The sequence below is a fragment of the Gossypium raimondii genome, chromosome 13 (genome assembly GCF_025698545.1).
Source record: "Gossypium raimondii isolate GPD5lz chromosome 13, ASM2569854v1, whole genome shotgun sequence".
NCBI lineage: Eukaryota > Viridiplantae > Streptophyta > Magnoliopsida > Malvales > Malvaceae > Gossypium > Gossypium raimondii.
This window is the reverse complement of record NC_068577.1, coordinates 3860441-3881675: the sequence shown is the minus strand read 5'-3', so window position 1 is coordinate 3881675 and position 21235 is coordinate 3860441. Positions and strand designations below refer to the sequence as shown.

At 33.3% G+C, this 21235-nt stretch overlaps 1 protein-coding gene and 2 long non-coding RNA genes across 11 annotated transcripts; 1 reads left to right on the top strand and 2 right to left on the bottom strand.

Moving 5' to 3' along the window:
* Positions 1 to 610: 610 nt before the first annotated feature.
* LOC105783665 (uncharacterized) lies at positions 611 to 8866 on the bottom strand. 8 transcript variants are annotated; one of them, XR_001130164.2, is made up of 7 exons: positions 8740 to 8866; positions 6744 to 7655; positions 6329 to 6397; positions 5414 to 5541; positions 4736 to 4839; positions 2828 to 2962; positions 611 to 1256 (listed from the first exon to the last, which is right to left on the bottom strand). It is a non-coding gene; the product is annotated as an uncharacterized LOC105783665 (long non-coding RNA). The 8 variants fall into 8 exon arrangements; XR_008192975.1 differs by having other exon boundaries at positions 5414 to 6932; positions 7027 to 7103; positions 7573 to 7655; XR_008192973.1 differs by having other exon boundaries at positions 6329 to 7655.
* Positions 647 to 3757, top strand: LOC105783663 (abscisic acid 8'-hydroxylase 4). 2 transcript variants are annotated; one of them, XM_012609245.2, is made up of 9 exons: positions 647 to 852; positions 970 to 1294; positions 1604 to 1753; positions 1915 to 2163; positions 2265 to 2354; positions 2440 to 2518; positions 2617 to 2723; positions 2861 to 2979; positions 3389 to 3757. In XM_012609245.2, the coding sequence occupies exons 1-9, from the start codon at positions 647 to 649 to the stop codon at positions 3492 to 3494; spliced, it is 1431 nt and encodes a 476-aa protein (XP_012464699.1). In that variant the 3' UTR covers positions 3495 to 3757. The 2 variants fall into 2 exon arrangements, with proteins under 2 accessions (XP_012464699.1, XP_012464698.1); XM_012609244.2 differs by having other exon boundaries at positions 2858 to 2979.
* A 1852-nt stretch (positions 8867 to 10718) lies between the features above and the next one.
* Positions 10719 to 11988, bottom strand: LOC128036068 (uncharacterized). Its single transcript, XR_008192920.1, has 2 exons — positions 11603 to 11988; positions 10719 to 11185 (listed from the first exon to the last, which is right to left on the bottom strand). It is a non-coding gene; the product is annotated as an uncharacterized LOC128036068 (long non-coding RNA).
* Between the last annotated feature and the right edge of the window lie 9247 nt (positions 11989 to 21235).

Genomic DNA, 21235 nt, shown 5'->3' with positions numbered 1-21235 from the left:
TTGTATAATCATAATAACCTATCTATGAATCACAAGATGCCACGTATTAAAAAATATATAATAATTATATTTATTTTCAAAAGTATTAATTAATTTACTGATGGGTGTTATAATATAACTCATTGACCGTTTATGAACTTATACAACATCCGTTTATGTAGTTTTAGGTATATAATTACTCTATCTATACATCAATGATCAAATATTTTTTGGAGGGTGAATTCATATGTCAATTCCATTTGAGTAATTTCTAGGAGTCTTTCTTTTTCAACTTGAAAAATGAGGTGATTACGGTAAATAACTAGCTAGAGCTTGTTAGTAATATATACAATGGTCACTATAACAAATCAAACTAGTAAAAGCCTAGTTATATAGAGCAACCACAGGTAATTAATTTGTCCCTACCAAACTTTAGCCATACATATATGCCAACTCTATATAAACCCCCAAACCCCCTCACCTTCTCAACCTCAAAGCCAAAAGCATTGTGCACCATTTTCACTAAGCCTTCGATTTTTATTTTCCTATAACCTATTTCTAGCTGCAACATCAAATTCTCATTGGCTAAAGAGAGAAATTAAGGAAAGGATAAGACAAGGGGAGAGAAATAGAGGGGGGGAGAGACTACATTATTTCTTTTTTTGCAATGGAAACTATTGTTTTTATTATACTATACGTGATTCTCTTTCTCTCAACTCTTCTTTCATATCCATTTCTTAGGAAGCAAAAAAGAGGGTTTCCTATAGAAAGGTATAAGCTTCCACCAGGTTCAATGGGTTGGCCATATATTGGAGAAACTCTTCAACTTTACTCTCAAGACCCAAATATCTTCTTTCTTACAAAACAGAAAAGGTTATTGCTGTTTCTTACCTGGCATTCTTGTTGTTATTGTTGCTGTTCAATTTCCCTTTGTCTAGTATACTGAACTTGGATGGTGCTGCCATTGTTTGTTTCCTTTGTGATGTTCAGATACGGAGAAATATTCAAAACGCAAATACTCGGTTGTCCTTGTGTCATGTTGGCTAGCCCTGAAGCCGCGAGGTTCGTGCTGGTGACTCATGCTCACTTGTTCAAACCAACTTACCCCAAAAGCAAGGAGATGATGATTGGCCCTTGGGCGCTCTTCTTTCACCAGGGTGAATACCACACTCGGCTAAGGAAGTTGGTTCAATACTCACTAGCACCTGATACCATCAGGAAGCTAATTCCTGATATTGAACACATAGCTCTTTCTGCCTTGGACTCATGGGCTGCCTCTGGACAAGTTATAAACACCTTTTATGAGATGAAGAAGGTATATAAATATATGCACATGTATGTGTTTAAAAGACAAGATTTGATTAGACCACATCTTTAAACATGTTTCTAATGTGTTTAAAGGGTTTTCTTTCTCTCCTTTGACTTACCTAAATTACTTAATGGAGGACTTGTCTGGTTTTGTTGTCCTATAGTACTCTTCACTTTTCCTACATTGGAATCCCTTTAGAATTTTGTTTTTCTTTTTATTGAAGCTGGCTTTTTGACATGTTTCAATGTCATGTGAATTCCACTTAGGTGTTGGATCATGATTTTCTAACATGTGGATTTCCTTGACTCTCTACAGTTCTCTTTCGACGTCGGCATTCTTTCCATATTTGGTCACTTAGATGGAGGCTACAAGGAGAAGTTGGAGGAGAACTACAGGATAGTGGATAAAGGTTACAACTCTTTTCCTACAAAAATTCCTGGGAGTGCACATCACAAAGCACTCCAGGTAAGAACATGTCATTTCTCCTTATCATAGAAACATATGTTCATGTATGTATGTATGTATGTATGTATGTATGTATGTATGTATGTATGTATGTATGTATGTGATCACATGGATGCAAGTCTGATTTATTAACTTTTTTGTTTTTTTCCCCTTATTCAAAGGCAAGGAAAAGGCTGAATCAGATTCTAAGTGAAATAATTCGTGAGAGAAAGGAGAAAAGGCTGGTAGAAAAGGATCTTTTGGGCCATCTGTTGAACTTCAAAGATGAAAAGGGGGAAACTTTGACTGAAGATCAAATTGCTGATAACGTCATTGGGATACTTTTTGCTGCACAGGACACTACAGCCAGTTTTATAACATGGATTCTCAAATTCCTCCATGATGACCCCAAGCTTCTAGAAGCAGTTAAGGTAAATCATTCTAGCATGACAATTCAAGACTACTTAACAAATTTATCATCCGAGAATTGAATTTTTTTTTTCTCACTTCATGGTTCTCAAAATCATTGCAGGCAGAGCAAAAGGCGATATATGAGTCGAACAATGGAGGGAAGGAGCGTCTAACATGGGCACAGACAAGGAAAATGACTCTTACATATAGGGTATGAACTGTGTTTCAAAGTCATAAATGTTTGTTTCAAGAAAAGAAAATTTTCAAGAAACCTCTAATCTTTTGGGAAATTTCAGGTTTTACTAGAGGGTTTGAGGATGGCAAGCATCATATCTTTCACATTCAGGGAAGCAGTAGTTGATGTGGAGTATAAGGGTAAATAAATTAAAGGCTTAACTGGAATATTCTTTTATATTTATTTGGTTTAAAGGGGTTTTAATTAATTACTGTTGTTTCAACTTTTAAATGTACAGGATACCTAATACCCAAGGGTTGGAAAGTGATGCCATTGTTCAGGAATATTCATCATAATCCAGAATTCTTTTCTGATCCTCATGATTTTGATCCATCTAGATTTGAGGTGGTTACTGTTTTGCTTATGAAGATTATAACAATTTTCTACCAGTTTTACTACACTGACAAATAGACATATGTACACATACAAGCAGCACAATCGGAACTTACTATTTTTGCTTTTCTGGAAATGGATTTAAGCAGGTAGCTCCAAAACCAAATACCTTCATGCCGTTTGGCAACGGTGTTCATGCTTGTCCAGGCAACGAGCTAGCCAAGCTGGAGGCTCTCATTTTGATCCATCATCTAGTAACAAAATTCAGGTATATTTCACTATGAATTCTAGTGTTACAAAATAAGGGAGAAGGATTGTTGCAGAAATTCACTTAAAAATTTTTTTTTAAAAGACTAAAGAAATAATTTTAAATAATAGCTAGATATGTGAAGATATATTGAATTTGGATATATGCAAAATGAAGTAGATGAAGATAACATATTTGAATATCCGAAATACAAAAATTAAAGCAATAAAATAATAGATATTCAAACCCACTGCAAATAGTAAATTTAATATTCTATCTGAATTCACAAAAGAACAGACCAAATACGGAAATCTGTTTCGTTTAGTATCCATTGCCATTTCTAACCTAATCAAGAAGTTTATGTTTAGTTGCTAAAAGAATTTAGACTAGTCCCTTTCTAATTGGGCGTGTGGTTATCTTTTATTTGCAGGTGGGAGGTGGTGGGTTCTGAAAGTGGGATCCAATATGGCCCATTCCCAGTCCCTCAACAAGGACTCCCTGCCAGATTTTGGAAACAATCCAGCTGTCCTTCTTAAAACATGTGCCCTTAAGTTATAAATTTGGGAAAGAAGCCCATCCACCAATGCAGCAACCACAACTTTTCTGCTCCCTAACAAAACCCTGCTATTTTTCATCTGGGGTTTCTACAATCATCTCATCTTTCACCTGGATTTATACTATAATTATTAACTTCTTGTTATTTTTGCAGCTAGTAACTGTTAAATTTTCTTTAAAATATGTATGTATATTATCAATTATAATAAAAATATATTAATGGGGAAAAAATTCCCCAATATAAGCACTTCCTTGTTTTTTTATTAAATATTTAATCAACTCAGCCATCTTTATCCAATTAATTCTTAACTTTAATTTGATTTAATTGTTCCTTATTTACTAATGTTATATCTCAGTACAAATCATTAACACTTTTAGAAATTTTCATTAATGTTTTGATGTATAAATTTCTTTTAAAGGATCGAATCCTGGATTTTTTCTTAAAATGAAAAATTAGTAAATAATGATGATTTTGATAATCATAATTTTACCTTTTCTTTTAGAAAAACATCACATTAACTAACTAAACTTTTTATTGTTATTAGTTATTTAGAATAAGGTATAACATGGAGAACCAAATTGTATCATTTCAAACTCACCTCTAAAAACCTTTGACAATATTTTAAAAATCGGGTCGATGGTCAAATTGATTAGACTATTGATTCTCATTGCAATCAATTCGACTATCGATCCAATAATAATTAAATAAACAATTTAAAATTTATAAAAATATTTTAATAATTTATAAACAGGTTCAATCATCAATTTTTGTCTTATTTCTAATTTTTTACTAGTTTTAAACGATTCACTCAAAAATCGATTCAATCCCTTTATTCAAACTAATATATTGATAAATTCCTAATCTAATCGATCCAACCAACCGAACCATCTTGTTCTACCACTGCTCTTTGCCTCTTTATACAAGTTTTAACTAGTAATAAATAGGGATATTAACAGGACATATGGGAAGTTTTCAAGGCACCACCATCAACTGAATATGAGACATGTGTAACATGTGCATACTGATGATTTCACGTGGCAATCTGCAGAAGTGGGCATACTATAGCCCACGTGTCTATTCATGGTCGTCTGAGAAATCAGAGGTGCCCTTGGCTGAAGGGCTCATACTATCCTTATATCGGTGACTAGTGTGGAAGGTAGAGCCCTATATAGAATAAAGTACGTTACAGCCAGGCTTGTAATGGTATGCAAATAAGCTTACCTATATGTCTTTCAACTTTGAAGCCCCGGTGACTTTGGCGGTGGCCCCAATGCCTGATTAGGCCCGAATCTGCTTACGAATGAGGGCAGTCTTACTGGAATGACCTAAGAAACAAAAGCAATGCAGTAAGCACCGATACAAAATATTAGTCCCCTCAGTTCCAACCAGCTTTCCCTTCAATCAATGTTAGTTGCTTAAGAAAACACGATTCTATGATTTTTTTTTTTTTTCAAAACTCATATCAGTAAATGATACCCTATAGGAACGTCAGTACGATGGAAGGAATGCTCGAATACAATTTGCAAACGACTAGAGAAACCGAGAAAGATCAGAATACTTTGACGCTTTGGTAAGAAAAAAACATATCAAATTTCTCAAAGGTTGTAGAGATCACGAACAGACAAAAGTAAAAATGCAAACTACAGTGTTCAAAAACAAATTGTAAACCTCGAAATTTGAGGTAAAACCATCTGAAACAATAAGACTTTTTCTGGAAAAATGAAAAAGCAGAGTCAAAAGGCAAAATAACAGTACCAAAAACATAAGACTTCTTATTTTCCAGTAAGGTATCTGTGCCGACTACCTAATATTAAAGGCACATATGGACATGAGTATGCTGTATAAGATATGATACTCCAAACATATGGTAATTTTGTTATACTCATGTCAAAGATTTACCTATATCCGGATAACATAGGTTCAATCAATTATCTCCAAGGACAAAGCACATTGCATAACAGTGCAAGTTCAGAACAAACAGCTGAGGGACCACATGAAAGTAGGACGGTATCACACATGTTATACACCTGTGCGGCAAGTATAATTTTAATCAACAAAAAGTACTTTCTACCTAGTTGAGATGAACCCAAAAGAATACCAGTAAAAGATCATACATACATACATACATACATACATACATACATACATATCTGAAAAAGTAACAGGTTATTATATAATCTTACTTCAACCATCTTCTCATTATACCCAATATAATGTAACCATCTTCATCCCTTAAACAGGGCCATCTTATAAAAAACATGATAAGTAACACAACTATCAGTTGCCAGTCACCAAATCATAGCAACACCATGCCATGATCTGTTACAGTGGATCCTATTAAAATCATTAGTCAATCATACTGCTACAGGTGTACATTTATTCACATGGAACCATCAAAATCATGACCATAAGTTTGGATTAAAACATTTCCATCCTCATAATCATTCACAAACACATGTGTGCCACCTGCTGCTCGATCACATACTGGCACTATGTTTAGATAAACTGCTTATCACAACAGAAATATTGACTATGGATAAATTTTCGAGACCAACATTATTACAAAATGGGAGGGTAAAACTCAAGATGTTGATTAACTTTTTAATTATCATCACAGCCATGAGCATGGTATCACTTCTGAATCCAGGAAAATAACTGCCTGCATATTTCACCAGAAATTCTAATAATGTGTATGATATCCACAGAAATGTTGTATTGATTGCTAATAACACTGCATTATGAAAGCCCCAACTCCCATTTAGAGTAATCACAGAAATAAATGGCGAGGAAGTTCATTATAAGAATGATACTGACAGTTTGAGAATTCTCAATCGATCTACTCCTATAGCCAGTATAGCCATACTTTTCAACTGGCTTCATCCCCTTTGAACAAAAAAAAAAAACATACAGTTAGGTTTTAATAATTTAAATATTGCAAGTTTTATCATAATCCATTGCAACTATAGCCACACTTATCAACCAACATCATCCCATTGTTAAGGGATAATCCCATTAGGTTTGATTATTTAAGTATATCACGTCATTGTTGAAAAATTATTATAACAAAAAATTTCTTGCCCAAAAACAGAAAATGACCCTTCAAACTATCCGAATTAAATTGCTAATCCACATTAATGTGAATGAACCTTTGAGCACCAACAGACGAATTTGGAAAGAGAAACAAAATTATCCATTAATATTACCAGGTTTGCCTTTTCCCTTTACTTACTCAAATGCCCCAAGTAGCCTTCTGTCCTGTCCATTTCAGACCTACCCAGCTTTCCTAAACATCATGACAGCATCAACAACTTTCAATGTTGTAGCAATCTAATGTCGGCATATACGTTTAGATATTGCATTCATATAACAAAAGTGCATGTCTTTGTATCCACGCAAAGGGAGACTTCAAATCAGGACCCTAATTATGTAAAGAGCATGGGAAAAAAGGAATAATCAGTCTTGTGTTATGAATTCCTATTTACAGAACTATCACAAACCTCAAGATTAATCACCGTGATCTATGATTTTCATCTGTTGGACACCTTTTGCTGTAATCTGGTTTTCCAGACTTGGTACGGCAATGAAATACCTTTCAATTTTTGAAACAATCAAAAGCTTTTGGTTGAATAAAAATGATAAACCAGGATATCTAGATCTTATAAGGCTATTTATACAACTGTAGAAATTCAAACATGTTTAAATATATATATCATACTTGTGACCTTTTATAATTATTCGAATAACTCAAATGAATATGAAAAGTTGATTTTAGATGGGCCAAATATTCCATTGACAAACGGCAGTGCTTGCTCATGTCTTAGAAAAGCTATAGATAAGAAAACTTGTACCAAAAGACAAACTCTTTGAAGGAAACGTGGGTAATAAGACAAGTTCCTTCACACTAGAACAATCAAATAATTCATCAGTAAAAGTATTGTATAAAGTAAATTACAGTCTGGTATGAATCATTACAACGTGTAAATTAAATCAATTAAATGTTGTTGGCAATGAAAAATGCAAGAAATATTGATAAAGCATGTAAAGTGAGAAGCACAAACATTTATAGAAACAGATGAACATGCAAGTGACGCTCTCCTTGATTCGAATTTCAGATAGTATAGAAGGAAGCTATCTGCAGAACCTGCACAGTCGAAATCCATTGAATATTTGATAAAATTCAAAGAAAACAGAGAGAGCAAATACACTCTCTAAATCAACTTGCTTTATTATCTCATGAACAAACTGTTATCAAACAAGCTGCCATTATGATGTACCAAATCGTGATAAAAAGAGCATTTCCACTACATTATCATAATTTCTCTTTTTATTTCACGTCTCAGAAATTTAGCCTTTTAGAAAGATTGAATTCAAAGATCACAATTTTTTTTAGTCTTTATCAGTAAAATGATGAGGCATTATAAAATTGATCTTCATATAGAAAAAATTCCACAAATATCAGATAAAATTTCAAAGAAAACAGAAAGAGGAAATGTACTTCCTAAAATCAACTTGATTTATTATCTCATGAACAAATTGTTATCAAACAATGAACAAAAAAAAAATTCGTTATCAAACAAATCTGTCATTCTCAAGTACGAAATCATGATATGATGGCAATGTTCATTTTCAAACATAAATTCTCTTTCTCTATTCCATATCCTAAAAGTCTAGTTCTCTAGATGCCTCGAGACAAGCATTCAATTCAATGATCTGAATTTTCATTTTTAGTCTTTATCAGTGAAATGATGGCACATATAAAGTTCAAACAAAAAACAAAAACTAAATACACTTCCTATCATCGAACGTGCTTCGTTGTCTCTTTAGCAAATATTTTACCAAACAAATCTGCAATTCTGAATGTACAAATAACGGGAAAATGAAAACTCCATCCCGCATTGTCAATCAAATTTCTCACATCACCAATCATAATTCCTTTTTTTTTTTGTTTCTCAAAATCGAGTTCCTTAGACGCGTCATGAAAAACACTAAGATCGGCATTTTCTTTTTAAGCTTTAACAAATTCGATAAACAACGAATAAATTTCGACTTCTTATCCAAAAATAAATTACAGTGAATCTTTTATATAACAAAAACAAACACAAACACAAATTGCCAACAAAATAATCATACCAGAAGTTATTCGTACTAATTATTAAATTAATCCAAGTGGATTAAAAAAAGAAGCAATACTGCAATGTATAAGAATATAAAATCAGTATCCTTACAGCATTGAAACTCGTTGATAGATACAAATCCATGGAGCCAGATTCTACGGAAGAAGAGCACGAATCATTCGACGTTATTAACGGCATGCCGTTTACAACTAATTTAGTCAAACGCCAAGTCTCGGATGTCGGATCCTGTGTTTTCCCATTTCCCCATTTTATTATTAATTATTTTCCCTTTTTTCTGTTTTTTGGACCATAGGGGTATTGGGCTTTGTAACCCAAAATTTTAATTTTTTTTTTGGATAATATCGTAAGTAACCAATGAAGTTTGATAATGGGATAAACTTGAAAATTTTTCTCGGTCCCTAAATTTTTTTGGGTCCATTTTAGTTTCTCTACTTGACAAAATTTTCAAATTTGGCCCGATACTTAGATTCTGTTAAAAATTTAAGATATGATGTCGTGGTACTCCGATATTTCATTTATATTTTTAATTTTTAGGTGATACATTGACACGATTTTAGAGTATTACGTCTTACAAAGACCAATTTGAAAAAATAAATTATCAAATTTTAAGATTAATTAAGAAAAAAGAAAATTTAGGGATTAAATTAAATTTATTTATCAATTTTATGAACGCTTTTATATGTTTAATAAATTTATCAATGTGGCACTTTTAACTTTGAAAATATTAAATGCATTCCTAACCTAAAATATGTCATTGACAAAAGTGCTCACTTATTTTTAACAAGATTTGTTTAGAAAATAATATTTAAATTTATTTTTAAAATAATAATTCTTATAATATTAAAATATCTAAAATTATATTCAATTAATATATCATTCGAAATATATTTTCAAAAATATTTCATTTCATAAATTAAAATTAAAAATATTTAAAATTTATTTCATTTGTTAAAAAATATAACATCTAAAGTTATTTTATTTACTTTTTTGAATAAAATATTATCATTAGTAACCATGAATAGCAAAAAAAATAAATGCATAGTACATATATAGTACAAGCCACAAATAAGACACTACAAATTAATGCACAAATGTCTGTAGAATAATCCTAAAAGCGGAGGAAGGCAAACCAACATATCCACAACACTAGAAGAATTCAGAGACAAATCAAGGATATATCACATTTATCAAACCACTAAAAACTGCATTCTAGCCCTGTTATCATCAAACCAACTTAACGATAAACTTTGGTCAATCAAGAAACCCTTACCAAGAGCCTCCAATAGATCCATTGCACCATTATGGTGCACAAAAAGTCAAGTCTCAAATTGTTCTATTATGATAAAACCCTTTGAAAATAGCTCATAATATATTTGATGGTTTCTTTACCTAACAATTCTCATATGTACGCCAAAACATGATTAGAAATTTAGAGCTAAAATCATTATTCCTTTTAGAGAAAATAGAGCAACAAAACAAAAACTACAAAATTGTGTATAAAAATAATGGTTAAGAAATTTAAATTAAAAATAAAAGAAAATTTAGAGAATCCAATTGGAAAAACAAAGATTAATAATCAACTCAAAGAACAACATTGACAAAGCAAAGATTTGGATTGAAAAATTGAGCACCTAGGAGTTTTTCTGTGAAAAAAAGGAAAGGAAGGATCATATTTTGTTCACTAGTTTGTTTTTTGTTTTCAATGGATTATATTTTTAAATTTTATCTTATAAATTTTATAAAATAATAGGAATAGAAAATGACGGTAACACGATTGAACCTATGCTCAATAAGTGTTTAACAAGAACTTTAACTATCGCTCCATTCAAGTTAAGATAAATTTAACAAATTATAATCAAAGGTTTTTTTCTAAAAGTTAATGTTGGTTAAATATTCTAATTCTTTAAAGATTTAAAAATATATTTTTAAAATAATTTACTATTTTAAAATTAGTCATTATTTTTTAAATTATCATGTTGGGAATTAATCCTTGTTATGCAATGGACAAGCAAATAAAGTAAAATTGAAATGATCGAACATGTAAATTTTACGTGGAAAAAATCCTCAAATAAGAATAAAAAACACAGGCAAAATGAGATTTTATTATAATAAAGGAGAGTAGATGGAGAGAATTAAAAGAAAATTCGAAGCCCAAAAACAAAACCCTTCAAAATAAAAAACAGATTTCTCTCAATCTGGATATTTTTGTTGTGTATAGACCTAGAGTAACTAATGCCTATTTATAGGCTGAAATTCGTAGCATATATGTCAACAACAACCCTAGAATAATCAGAATTTAAGTGAGTAAACTAAAAACAAAGTTTAATTGGGAGAAGAAAGTCGAAAAACTTGATTTGCACGTCACTATGTCGAGACATGGCATCGTGTCATCGGGACGAAGGAGGATCACGTCGTTGGGACGAGGGTTTTCTTCTTGTCGTGATGGGATGAAGAACTCTTCCTTATTGCGACATCACACGCTGTTTAGCCCAAAATGCGAGGCATAACTCCACATATCATTTTAAAAATTTTATTCCTATACAATTTCAACAAATGGAAATGATAAAAATAATCTAATTTCATAATTCATTTTTTATTTACAATATTTAGAAAAAAGGTCATACTTGAATTTTTTTAATACAAATTTAAAAGTAAACGATGGGTTAGTACGGTTTGAATTCGTGCCAAATATGTGTCTAATAAAAACTTTAAGCACTACTCCATACTTAAAATTTTTAAGTCAAACATAGAAGTTGAGGGAGATGCATTAACCATTATTAAGAAATGTCAATCACAATATCCAGATAAATCACATATAGGGGCTTACATTTAGGATATTCATCAACGAAAAAAATGTTTTCAAGCAATCACTTTCAAGCATGTTCCTAGATCTACTAATGGACTAGCCCATACTTTTGCAACAGAATCTTTGAAAAGGAGTGAGGAGTTTTACCTGGTGGGGAGTGTTTTGTCCTTTGCGAGAAGTCGTTTTGCTACGGAGAAGACAAGGGAACCAGATTAAAGAAGGGCGTACTGTTTTGGAAGTCTTTTGGGAGGAAAGTTGTATTCTATGTAGTTTTGGGGAAGACAGGCTTTTTTCTGAGAATGAAACCGACTGAAAATGGAGAATGATTAGTTGTTGTTGGGACGAGCATCTAGAAGATTTCTGATTGGGCAACGAAACAGTGGTGCATCTTTTAGTATTTCTTTATTTTTTCTCATTATTTTTCCTTTCTGTTATTAGTTTTGGGTAGGTTTTGGGCCTATATTTGGGTCGTCGGTTGTTTTATGTTCGGCTACTGTTGAACTTGGTGTTTATCACATTTTTATTTTTTTATATATATAATAAAGCCCAATCTGATTTACCTAAAAAAATTAAAGTAACAAATTTAATTTTTTTAATATTTAAAACGTATATATTTAAAAATGTAAATTTATGTTTTAGTACTTCTAAAATAATATTTATTCTTTAAATAAAATTTAATATTTCAAAAGTAGATTTGCTTGTTTGTACCTTTTACAATGAAAATCTATACATTAAACTTTTAACAAATCTAGGCTATCAGTGTCACCATAATGATAAACATTTTGAATAATGTTGGAGATTACTTTTGAAAAATTATTTTATCAACACTCTTTATTATATTATTTATTGTAACTATCAACTAAAAATAAATATATTATCTTTTTTTCACATCATTTATGATATTTTCTTATTAATTGTATATATGATATATTTATTTTTAATTGATAGAGATCATAGATGATGTGGTAAGAAAGGTTTATAAAATATTTTTTTAGACTACTGACTTTAAAATTTTTTTTGATGTATCAAAGATCGACCAATTCCTCTCAATAGGTTTACAGCATGTTTGGTTGGCATGAATAGTCATTCCATTCCTTGCCTATTCAATTGGCCCACCACCAAACGTTAGTTTGGTTGGCTGTAATATCATTACAGCCTAATTCCATTCAGGCGCTATTACACCCATCGACTGTAATAGCCATTCATTCCCTTCAACGCTGAATAGGGATTCCATGCGCCGTTTCTTTCCTATTTTCCATTTTCTGCCCTCAGCTTCATCTTCTCCTACGTTTCCTTCTTTTCCAAATTGCGGAGGTAATTTTTTTCCTTCTTTATGATTTTTCCTTCTTACGTTTAGGTAGTTAGAAACTTTTCTGCCCTCAGCTTCATCTTCTCCTACGTTTCTTTTCTTCATTTTATTAGGAACAAAAATGAAACATAAAAGAAACTTTATGATTTTTCCTTCTTACGTTCTTCCCCTTTCCCTGTTAATAGAAACATAAAAAGAGAAAGGTATCTTTTTCCAACAGATTGAATGCAAAGCAACCGGTGGGAGAAGAAAACAAGAAGATTAGGAAAGAAGAGGTAATTGCAAAGCTCAAGGACGATGGTGACTTCGACAAGCTCCGTCTCAAAATCATCCTCAAGCTCAAGGACAACGTACGTTCTTTCTTCTTCTTTTTTTAATCACCAATATTATCTACTTTTTTAGATTTTATATATTTTCTCTAGGATTAAGGTAAAAGTTTTAGAATGCTGAACTTTTGGGTAACCTGGAAATCATGGATGCTTGTTGTCTGTGATTTGGTTGCTTGAATGAGTTTTGTCTTGATTTTGAGTTTTGGGTATTTTCATGGAATTTAATTTGATTATTATATCTGGGTATAATTTATTAATTTCAAATCCAAGGCCATGTTTGATTAAGTTGCTTTGCTGCTATAGATTGTTGACAAATGTGATTATTGTATATCGATTATCAGCCTATGCTTTTCGAAAACAAGCCAATTAGCTTGATTCAACTTGTTTAGATAAAAGCAGTTGTTCAGCTCGAGCTATGTATTTTATACTTGTTTTCTTTCCTAATGGATTCAAAGAATGACTCTGTCAACTCAAGAACACGCCGAATGCAACCTTCGTATATTTATTACTTTAAATGAATATGAAGAAAATAGCGGCATTCTTACAGTGTCCCTTTATAATATGTTCTGAATAAAGCAATAAATTTACCTTAGAATTACACAACAACATCATTTCAAATTGTGAAGCGATCAAAGACTTAACCGTCTTGGCTCGAAAACATGAAAGTAAGGCAACTATCAAATGCCATACATGATGAGGTTTGGTAAGTGGACCTTGTTGTCAAAGTTATTTATGACTTTAAACTTAAGAACTTCATTTATATGTGTATATATGCATATAAGAGTGAAAATTAAGAATCCATATTGGATTTCTTAGTTGAAATAATGCATGTTCCCGAATAAAATGCTTGCATATTTCTTTATGGTGTGTTTTATTTATGCGAAATCTGGTTATTAGAAATTTCAGCATTGGGAATAATAAGATATGGATATAAGTATAAATTGGGAGCAGTCTGTGAGAAGAATATCAACTTAGAGTTCTGTTAGCTATTCAAGAGTATGTTAGATTTTTCACTTAATCTTCACATATGCTTCACCAGCTATAAGTTCTTGTTGGTTGTTTCCATGTAGTCAATAATGTTGATGTTAATGTGACACTTCAATTTTTTATAATGATTAGGAACAAAATGATTGGCCAGATTTCAGATAGTCTCTGGGAAATAATAAGATCGGAAGGTAGCACGAGAACTGAAATTACAGAAATAGTTGTTTCCCACAGAAATAATAATAAGAGTAAACTTGCAAGTTGTTTCCTACAACCATCGTGATGTAAATATTGCACTATAAATGGATTAGTCGTGAACCACTGAGACGGTATACTTCTTTCTCTGCTTTAATGGCCTTTCCTTTCTGTTTTCAATCGGGGAGGGAGCTTTTTATCTGCTAATTGTAATAACCCGATTCCATATTCCTTTTTGATAATTTTTTCTATGCTAGCATTCTTGAGAATCAGCAAGGGGTTACTAATATTGTAAGAGGCTGTTTTACAAAAATAGCCATTTTTATTGTCATCTGCTGGTTTTCACTAGTTCCTAATCTCTGTTGCTTTATTTGATTGTTACTAATAACTGGTTTATTGGAGCTTTTGAAAATTCACAAGGTAGGGATGTGAAAATTGAAACTGTATGTACCTCTTATTTGAACGATTTTCTAAACTTTGTATCAACTCTGTATCTCCCCTTTTTTGGAGAAATTTACCTTAATTCCAGCAGCAAACATGTTGATTTTCCAATGTTTCTATTTCATATAAATGCACTTTGTAGGAATTCTTTGGCACATGAAATGACCATATTAATTCTTTTCATGGATTTTTCTCTCAAACCTTTCTACTTATTGTTGTTGTTGATCTTCTGATAAACATTATTACTATTTACATTTTTTAAGCAACTTCATTATCAAGTATTGATTTTGAGTTTAGAAAAGCAAATATACTCCACATCTATAACTGGATGTAATTGATGAACATTAGATATAGGTATGTACTTGACATACCCTTGAGTGAATTCACCAATTTTATATTCTGATTCTGCTCGAGTAAATGTCATTAAGTTACCTTGTGCAAAAGATGAATTTGCCTCACCAACATTTGTCAAAGTCCTTGTGCATATTTGAGATGGTCTTAATTTGATAGAAAATGAAGTATAGTTTAACTCTCTGATGCGGTCGTTGAAAGCACCAAAAATATCCTATCCCTAATAAATAATGAAAAGAATAGTAAAAGGGAAGTAGGGTCAAATCCTCAGGGACTGGACTTGCAAAATATCTTGTTCCGTGATATCCCAGGCAGAGTCTTGCCCAAGACAACCTGCGTTCCTGGAAAAAATAAAAACAATAGCAGATTAAATTGTTGGATCTAGAAACGAAAAATAAAATAAAAACAGAATTAAGAATATTGAATTGAAAATTCGAGAAATTAAAAATAAAGTTAAGAGAAAGAAAATTCTTATGGGAGATTCCAGCCTCCAGTTGTCTCGTTCCGCCTTGGGTTCAATCCTCGGCTTTTAGATGATCCTTCCCAAACCAAATAAGCCAGTTATAGTGGAAGAGGACGCCTACGACCACTAGCTCCAATGATTTAGACTTACGATTTGATGGAACCTGACTCTAGCTAACAATCGCTTCTGTGAGATCGTCTTATGCTAGATCAACGCTTCTCAATGGCGAATCCCACACCATTTTGTCTATTGGGCTCGCCAACCTCTGACGCAGTAAGCTAACGAACCGATTGTGCAACCTTCTCAAAACATACAAAGAGGCCGCCTTTGCATATGTTGAAAAACTTACTTCTTAAGGGACTTGGACAGAAGCGTCAGCCCCGTAGTACGGAGAAACGATAAAATAAAATAACCTTTTTATTGAAAAGGCTAAGTACGGATTCTAAGCCTCAAGAACCTTTTTGGGGATTTTTGACAACCTTCGGCTAGATGGGTTTAGTGGCTCATGGTTGTGGTAGAAAAGGAAATAAAAAAATAAAAATAAAGATTTTATTGAAAAGAAATATGAAAAGAACAATAGCCTAGACTTTTGGGGAGAGAGTGTTTACAGAAAAAGAAAAAGATGAGATCCCCTTTTGAGTCACTTCACCCCCTATTTATAGTGTTAGGGGAGATATTCTAATTCTACTTAAATTCCTAAAAGATAAATACATTTAATTGAAGATAAATAAAGATAAAATAAAATCCTAAAAATAATCCTTAATAATTATCTCAATATTAATTATCCTAATATAATTAAAATAGAATTTAATAAAATAAAATCTCTTCTTTTTGCATTTCAACCCTTGTGTCCTCCATGCTTGCACTTTTGGCACCAACTTTTCCTTGTGTCGCACATTGGCCCATTTTATCTCTAAATTCACGCTTTTGGCCCTTAATTTCACTTTTGCCTCAAATTTAGTCCCTATGAGATAAAAGATCATAAATAGCAGGATCATACTCAGAATAAATACATAATTAATACAAAAAAATACGTTATTCTAGAGTGTTATCAAATCCCCCCTACTTAGTCCATGTTTGCCCTCAAGTATGGTTCCTATCTACTGTGAAAGTTAGATTCTGCCATAAAAGAAATACAACTCCAAAGTTTTATAAAAATCAGTCAAAAATGCATATGAAAAATAAAGAGAACCCTAAGCTTGCTTTAAGTAAAACAGAAAAAGTTTTTCAATTAATACACACAAAAATTAGAATCAACTTGAATTATTTAATGAAAATTAGGTAATTTACCAAACCTACCAAGACACCCTATTTGTTTCCTCCTTTAGTCCCCAAATTATTTTTTTCTTTCTTTTTTTTTGTTTGTTTTTGTTTTTTTTTATGCTTTAGGAATATACTGAACCTTTTGACGCGAAGAGAGATAACAGCCAAGCACCCCACCCCGGTTACTCAGCCCAGCAAACTCCTAATTTATTATAATTTTTCTTAAGAACACATCAAACCTGTTGACGCGAAGAAAGATGACAGCCAAGCACCCCACCCCGGTTACTCAGCCCAACATGTTCTTAAAAATTAATTCCGGTTAGCGGAGTTTTAACTAACACGTCACACAACCTTTTGACGTGAAATAGGATGACAACCCAAGCACCCTACCCCGGTTACTCAGTCAGTCACGTTTTTAAGCTGCACTCATAACCACGGAACATTAAATGACATTAATAATAAATTTTTTTATGAGGACTTTAGAGAAAAAATAATAATAATCAAGTGTCAAAAATAAGTTTCAGTAATTACCTTAATAGTCATCAACATATTTTAGCATGCAAACATATTAAGTGTCCACTTTGTATTTAAACTTGATCAATTTTACGAAAAGCAAGATAAAGTTAACTTTATGAATCACAATTATTTTTACTCTAATAAAAATAAAACAGTGGAGATGGCATCAATTATGAAAAATTCGTAATTTTCTCAGAAAACAAGAATCATGCTTGTAGGTCAAACAGTAGGCAATTCTTGGTAAAAATCTTGGGCATGAAAAGAGGCAGGAGATGGACAAAATAAAGCCTCAAGCAGCAACACCAGCCAAAAATAATCACAGCAACAGCAACAATAACCAAAATCACAGCAGAAAATGATAGTAATAACGAAGAGTACCTCCCCCTACTGAAAGCACATTGTCCTCAATGTGGACGAAAAGAAATAAATAGGTAGAAAAGTTTAGAAAAACTCCCCATGTGATCACAAATGATGGCAATGAGCTTGGTCAGTTGCTGGCCAAAGGTTTCAAGTCAGGCCTTAATGCGCTTTAAGTGTTGCTTAACGGTTTGCTTTCATTTTTTTTTCTAAGCAAAAGAAGAAAAATTGATTAATATCCAAATAAGTAATAAATAAAAAAGTAATAAATAAAGTAAAGAAAAATAATAATAATAAATAAAATAAAAATTGGGTTGCCTCCCAACAAGCGCTTGTTTAACGTCGTTAGCTCGACGCCGTTATTGGTTCTATGGTGGTTCCAAATAGATTTTCTTAACCGTGTGGGCTTGAAAATTCTCGTAAAATGGCTTCAACCGCTGGCCATTGACTACGAACCGCTTTCCAGATTCTTCACTCTCTATTTCAATCGCTCCATGTGTGAACATTTTAGTAACAATAAAATGTCATTGCCATCGTGATCGAAGCTTACCCGAGAATAACTATAACACGGAGTTATAAAGTAAAACTTTTTGTCCTACCGAAAAATGCTTCTGATCTATTCTCTTATCGTGAAACAACTTTGTCTTGTCTTTATAAATGCAAGCATTCTCGTAGGCATCATTGCGAATTTCTTTTAACTCTTGAATGTCTAATTTCCTTGCCTTTCCTGTGGGTTCTAACTCCAACTCTGGTTCCTGTATAACAGAAGGTAACAGTTTAGTATTTGGAGATAATAACTCATTAACAAATTCAATTTCATCAAGTTCAGAATTATCTCCATAAATTGACTGAAAATTTTCTTCCACCAAAGAGTCAATTATATCGATACGATTTACGCTCAAGATTTCGCTTGGATGGCTAATGGCGTCGTAGACATTAAACTTTACGATCTCCCCATCAAACTCCATCGTGAGAGTTCCACTTCGAACATCAATTTTAGTACTATTTGTACTAAAGGCAGTCGACCAATGAGAGATCGAAGATCCATGAGTGCTATCCTCCTCCATTTTGATCACATAAAATCTGCAGGAAAATAAGCTCGTTAACTTTTACCAGAACATCCTCAAGGACTCCTTCTGGATGCACAACAGACCTGTCCGCCAATTGAATGATAACACCTGTTTTTGTCAAAAAACCCGCGTTAAGTGATTCATAAATAGAATATGGCATTACATTTATAGAAGCCCCTAGATCACACATAGCCTTCTTAATTCCTAGATGGCCTATTTTGCATGGTATTGCAAACATGCCCCTATCCTTGCATTTTGCCGGCATTTTTCATTGTAACATTGCGGATACATTCTCACCAACATTCACCCTTTCATTACCTGTTAATTTTCGCTTGTTGGTGCAAAGCTCTTTAAGAAATTTAGCATACCGTGGTATTTGCTTGATGGCGTCCAACAGCGGAATATTGATCTCGACATTCCTAAATGTTTCAAGGATTTCCTTGTCCTCTTTACCTCTTCGACACTGGTTGAATCGTTCGGGAAATGGAGGTTGAATTTTAGGCAATGGAGGCTTCGGTCGGACTTGTTCATCTTTCTTGGGTTTTTCTTGGGCAATTTCTTGGGCAAGATTCCTGTCAGGAATCGATTCCAGTACCTTTTCGCTTCGTAACGTCACTGCATTTGCATTTTGTCTAGGGTTTGGTTTTGTTTGTGACGGCAGCTTCCCTTGAGAGTTTAATTTCTCGATCGATGTGGTCAACTCTCTGATAGACGCCTCAGTTTTCTGTTGGAAATCCTTCATCTCCTTTTGGAAATTAAGATTTTGCTGCTGAAAATCAAGAACATTAGCTGCTAACTTATTGACCATGGTTTCTAGAAAATTACCTGAACCTTGCGGCTGTTGCGGAAACCGATTTTGGTATGGCTGGTTATTTCGTAGATTAGCCCCATAACTTAAGTTAGGATGGTCCCTCCACCCTGGGTTGTAGGTATTAGCGTAGGGGTCGTATTGCCTTTGTGGCGGCCCAGGGAAATTTCCCACAGCATCCAGATGGGTCGTGGTATCATCATACAAACTGGGACAAACATCAGTTGCATGATCAGGTGTAGCACATATTCCGCATAACCGAGCTGTCTTTGCTTTTTCTACAATAAGAGAGTTCATCATATTAGTAAGTCTATCAACTTTATCCTCTAAGGTTGAATTACTTAGCTGGTGAACCCTTCTAGGAGGTTCAGTATTGGCTCGGAACTGCTGAGAATTTGCAGCCATCGTGGAGATCAAGTCTATTGCTTGTTGGGGAGTCATGTTGACCAATGCTCCTCCACTAGCAGCGTCTACCATATTCATCTCCATGGGCTTCAAACATTCGTAAAAGTATTGGAGGAGAGATTGCTCCGTTATACCATGTTGTGGATAGCTTGCACACAACTTCTTAAATCGCTCCCAATAATCATAAAGGGACTCAGCTTCTTTTTGCCTTATTCCAACGGTCTTTCTTCTTAGCTCAGCTGCTCGAGATGCTGGAAAAAACCTGTTCAGAAACAAACGAGATAGATCAGCCCAAGTTGTAATAGATCCAGGGGGTAAATAAAATAACCATTCCTTAGCAGAATCTGCTAGGGAGAAAGGGAAAGCACGTAATTTAATCTGATCCTCAGTTACCCCCTGAGGTTTCATGCTAAGACAAACCATATGAAATTCTTTCAGATGCTTGTGGGGATTTTCATTTTGTAACCCACGAAAAGTTGGCAATAACTGGATTAAACCTGACTTCAACTCAAAATCAGTATCCATAGTAGGATATGCGATGCACAATGGTGGTTGTTCTGTCGGAGCTTCGGCCAGTTGCCGAATTGTTTGAGCCATTGGTTCGTGTGCTAAATTTGGGTTTTCGTTAACCCTAGCGTTAAGCACTTCTTCTGGTGAGTCGACTTCTACTTTTTCGCTTTCAAGTGTTCGAGTAGGATTTTCGTTAACCCTAGACTTAGCTTCGTCGTCGACTTCAATTTTTGGCAGTGGATTACTTTGAGTTCCAACCACCGCTGACTGCTTTTTTCGTAACTTTGTCTTCTTGCGATTGGCTCTAGCAGTCTTCTCAATTTCTGAATCGAACGCAAGAGTACCGGGCGAGATCTGGTCATAAGAAACAAAAACAAGATTAGTACGTTGCGCCCCCAACATGGCGCCAAAATTTGATGCGGTCATTGAAAGCACCAAAAATATCCTATCCCTAATAAATAATGAAAAGAATAGAAAAAGGGAAGTAGGGTCAAATCCTCAGGGACTGGACTTGCAAAATATCTTGTTCGTGATATCCCAAAGCGAGTCTTGCCCAAGACAACTGCGTTCTGAAAAAAATAAAAACAATAGCAGAATTAAATTGTTGGATCTAGAAACGAAAAATAAAATAAAAACAGAATTAAGAATATTGAATTGAAAATTCGAGAAATTAAAAATAAAGTTAAGAGAAAGAAAATTCTTATGGGAGATTCCAGCCTCCAGTTGTCTCGTTCTGCCTTGGGTTCAATCCTCGACTTTTAGATGATCCTTCCCAAACC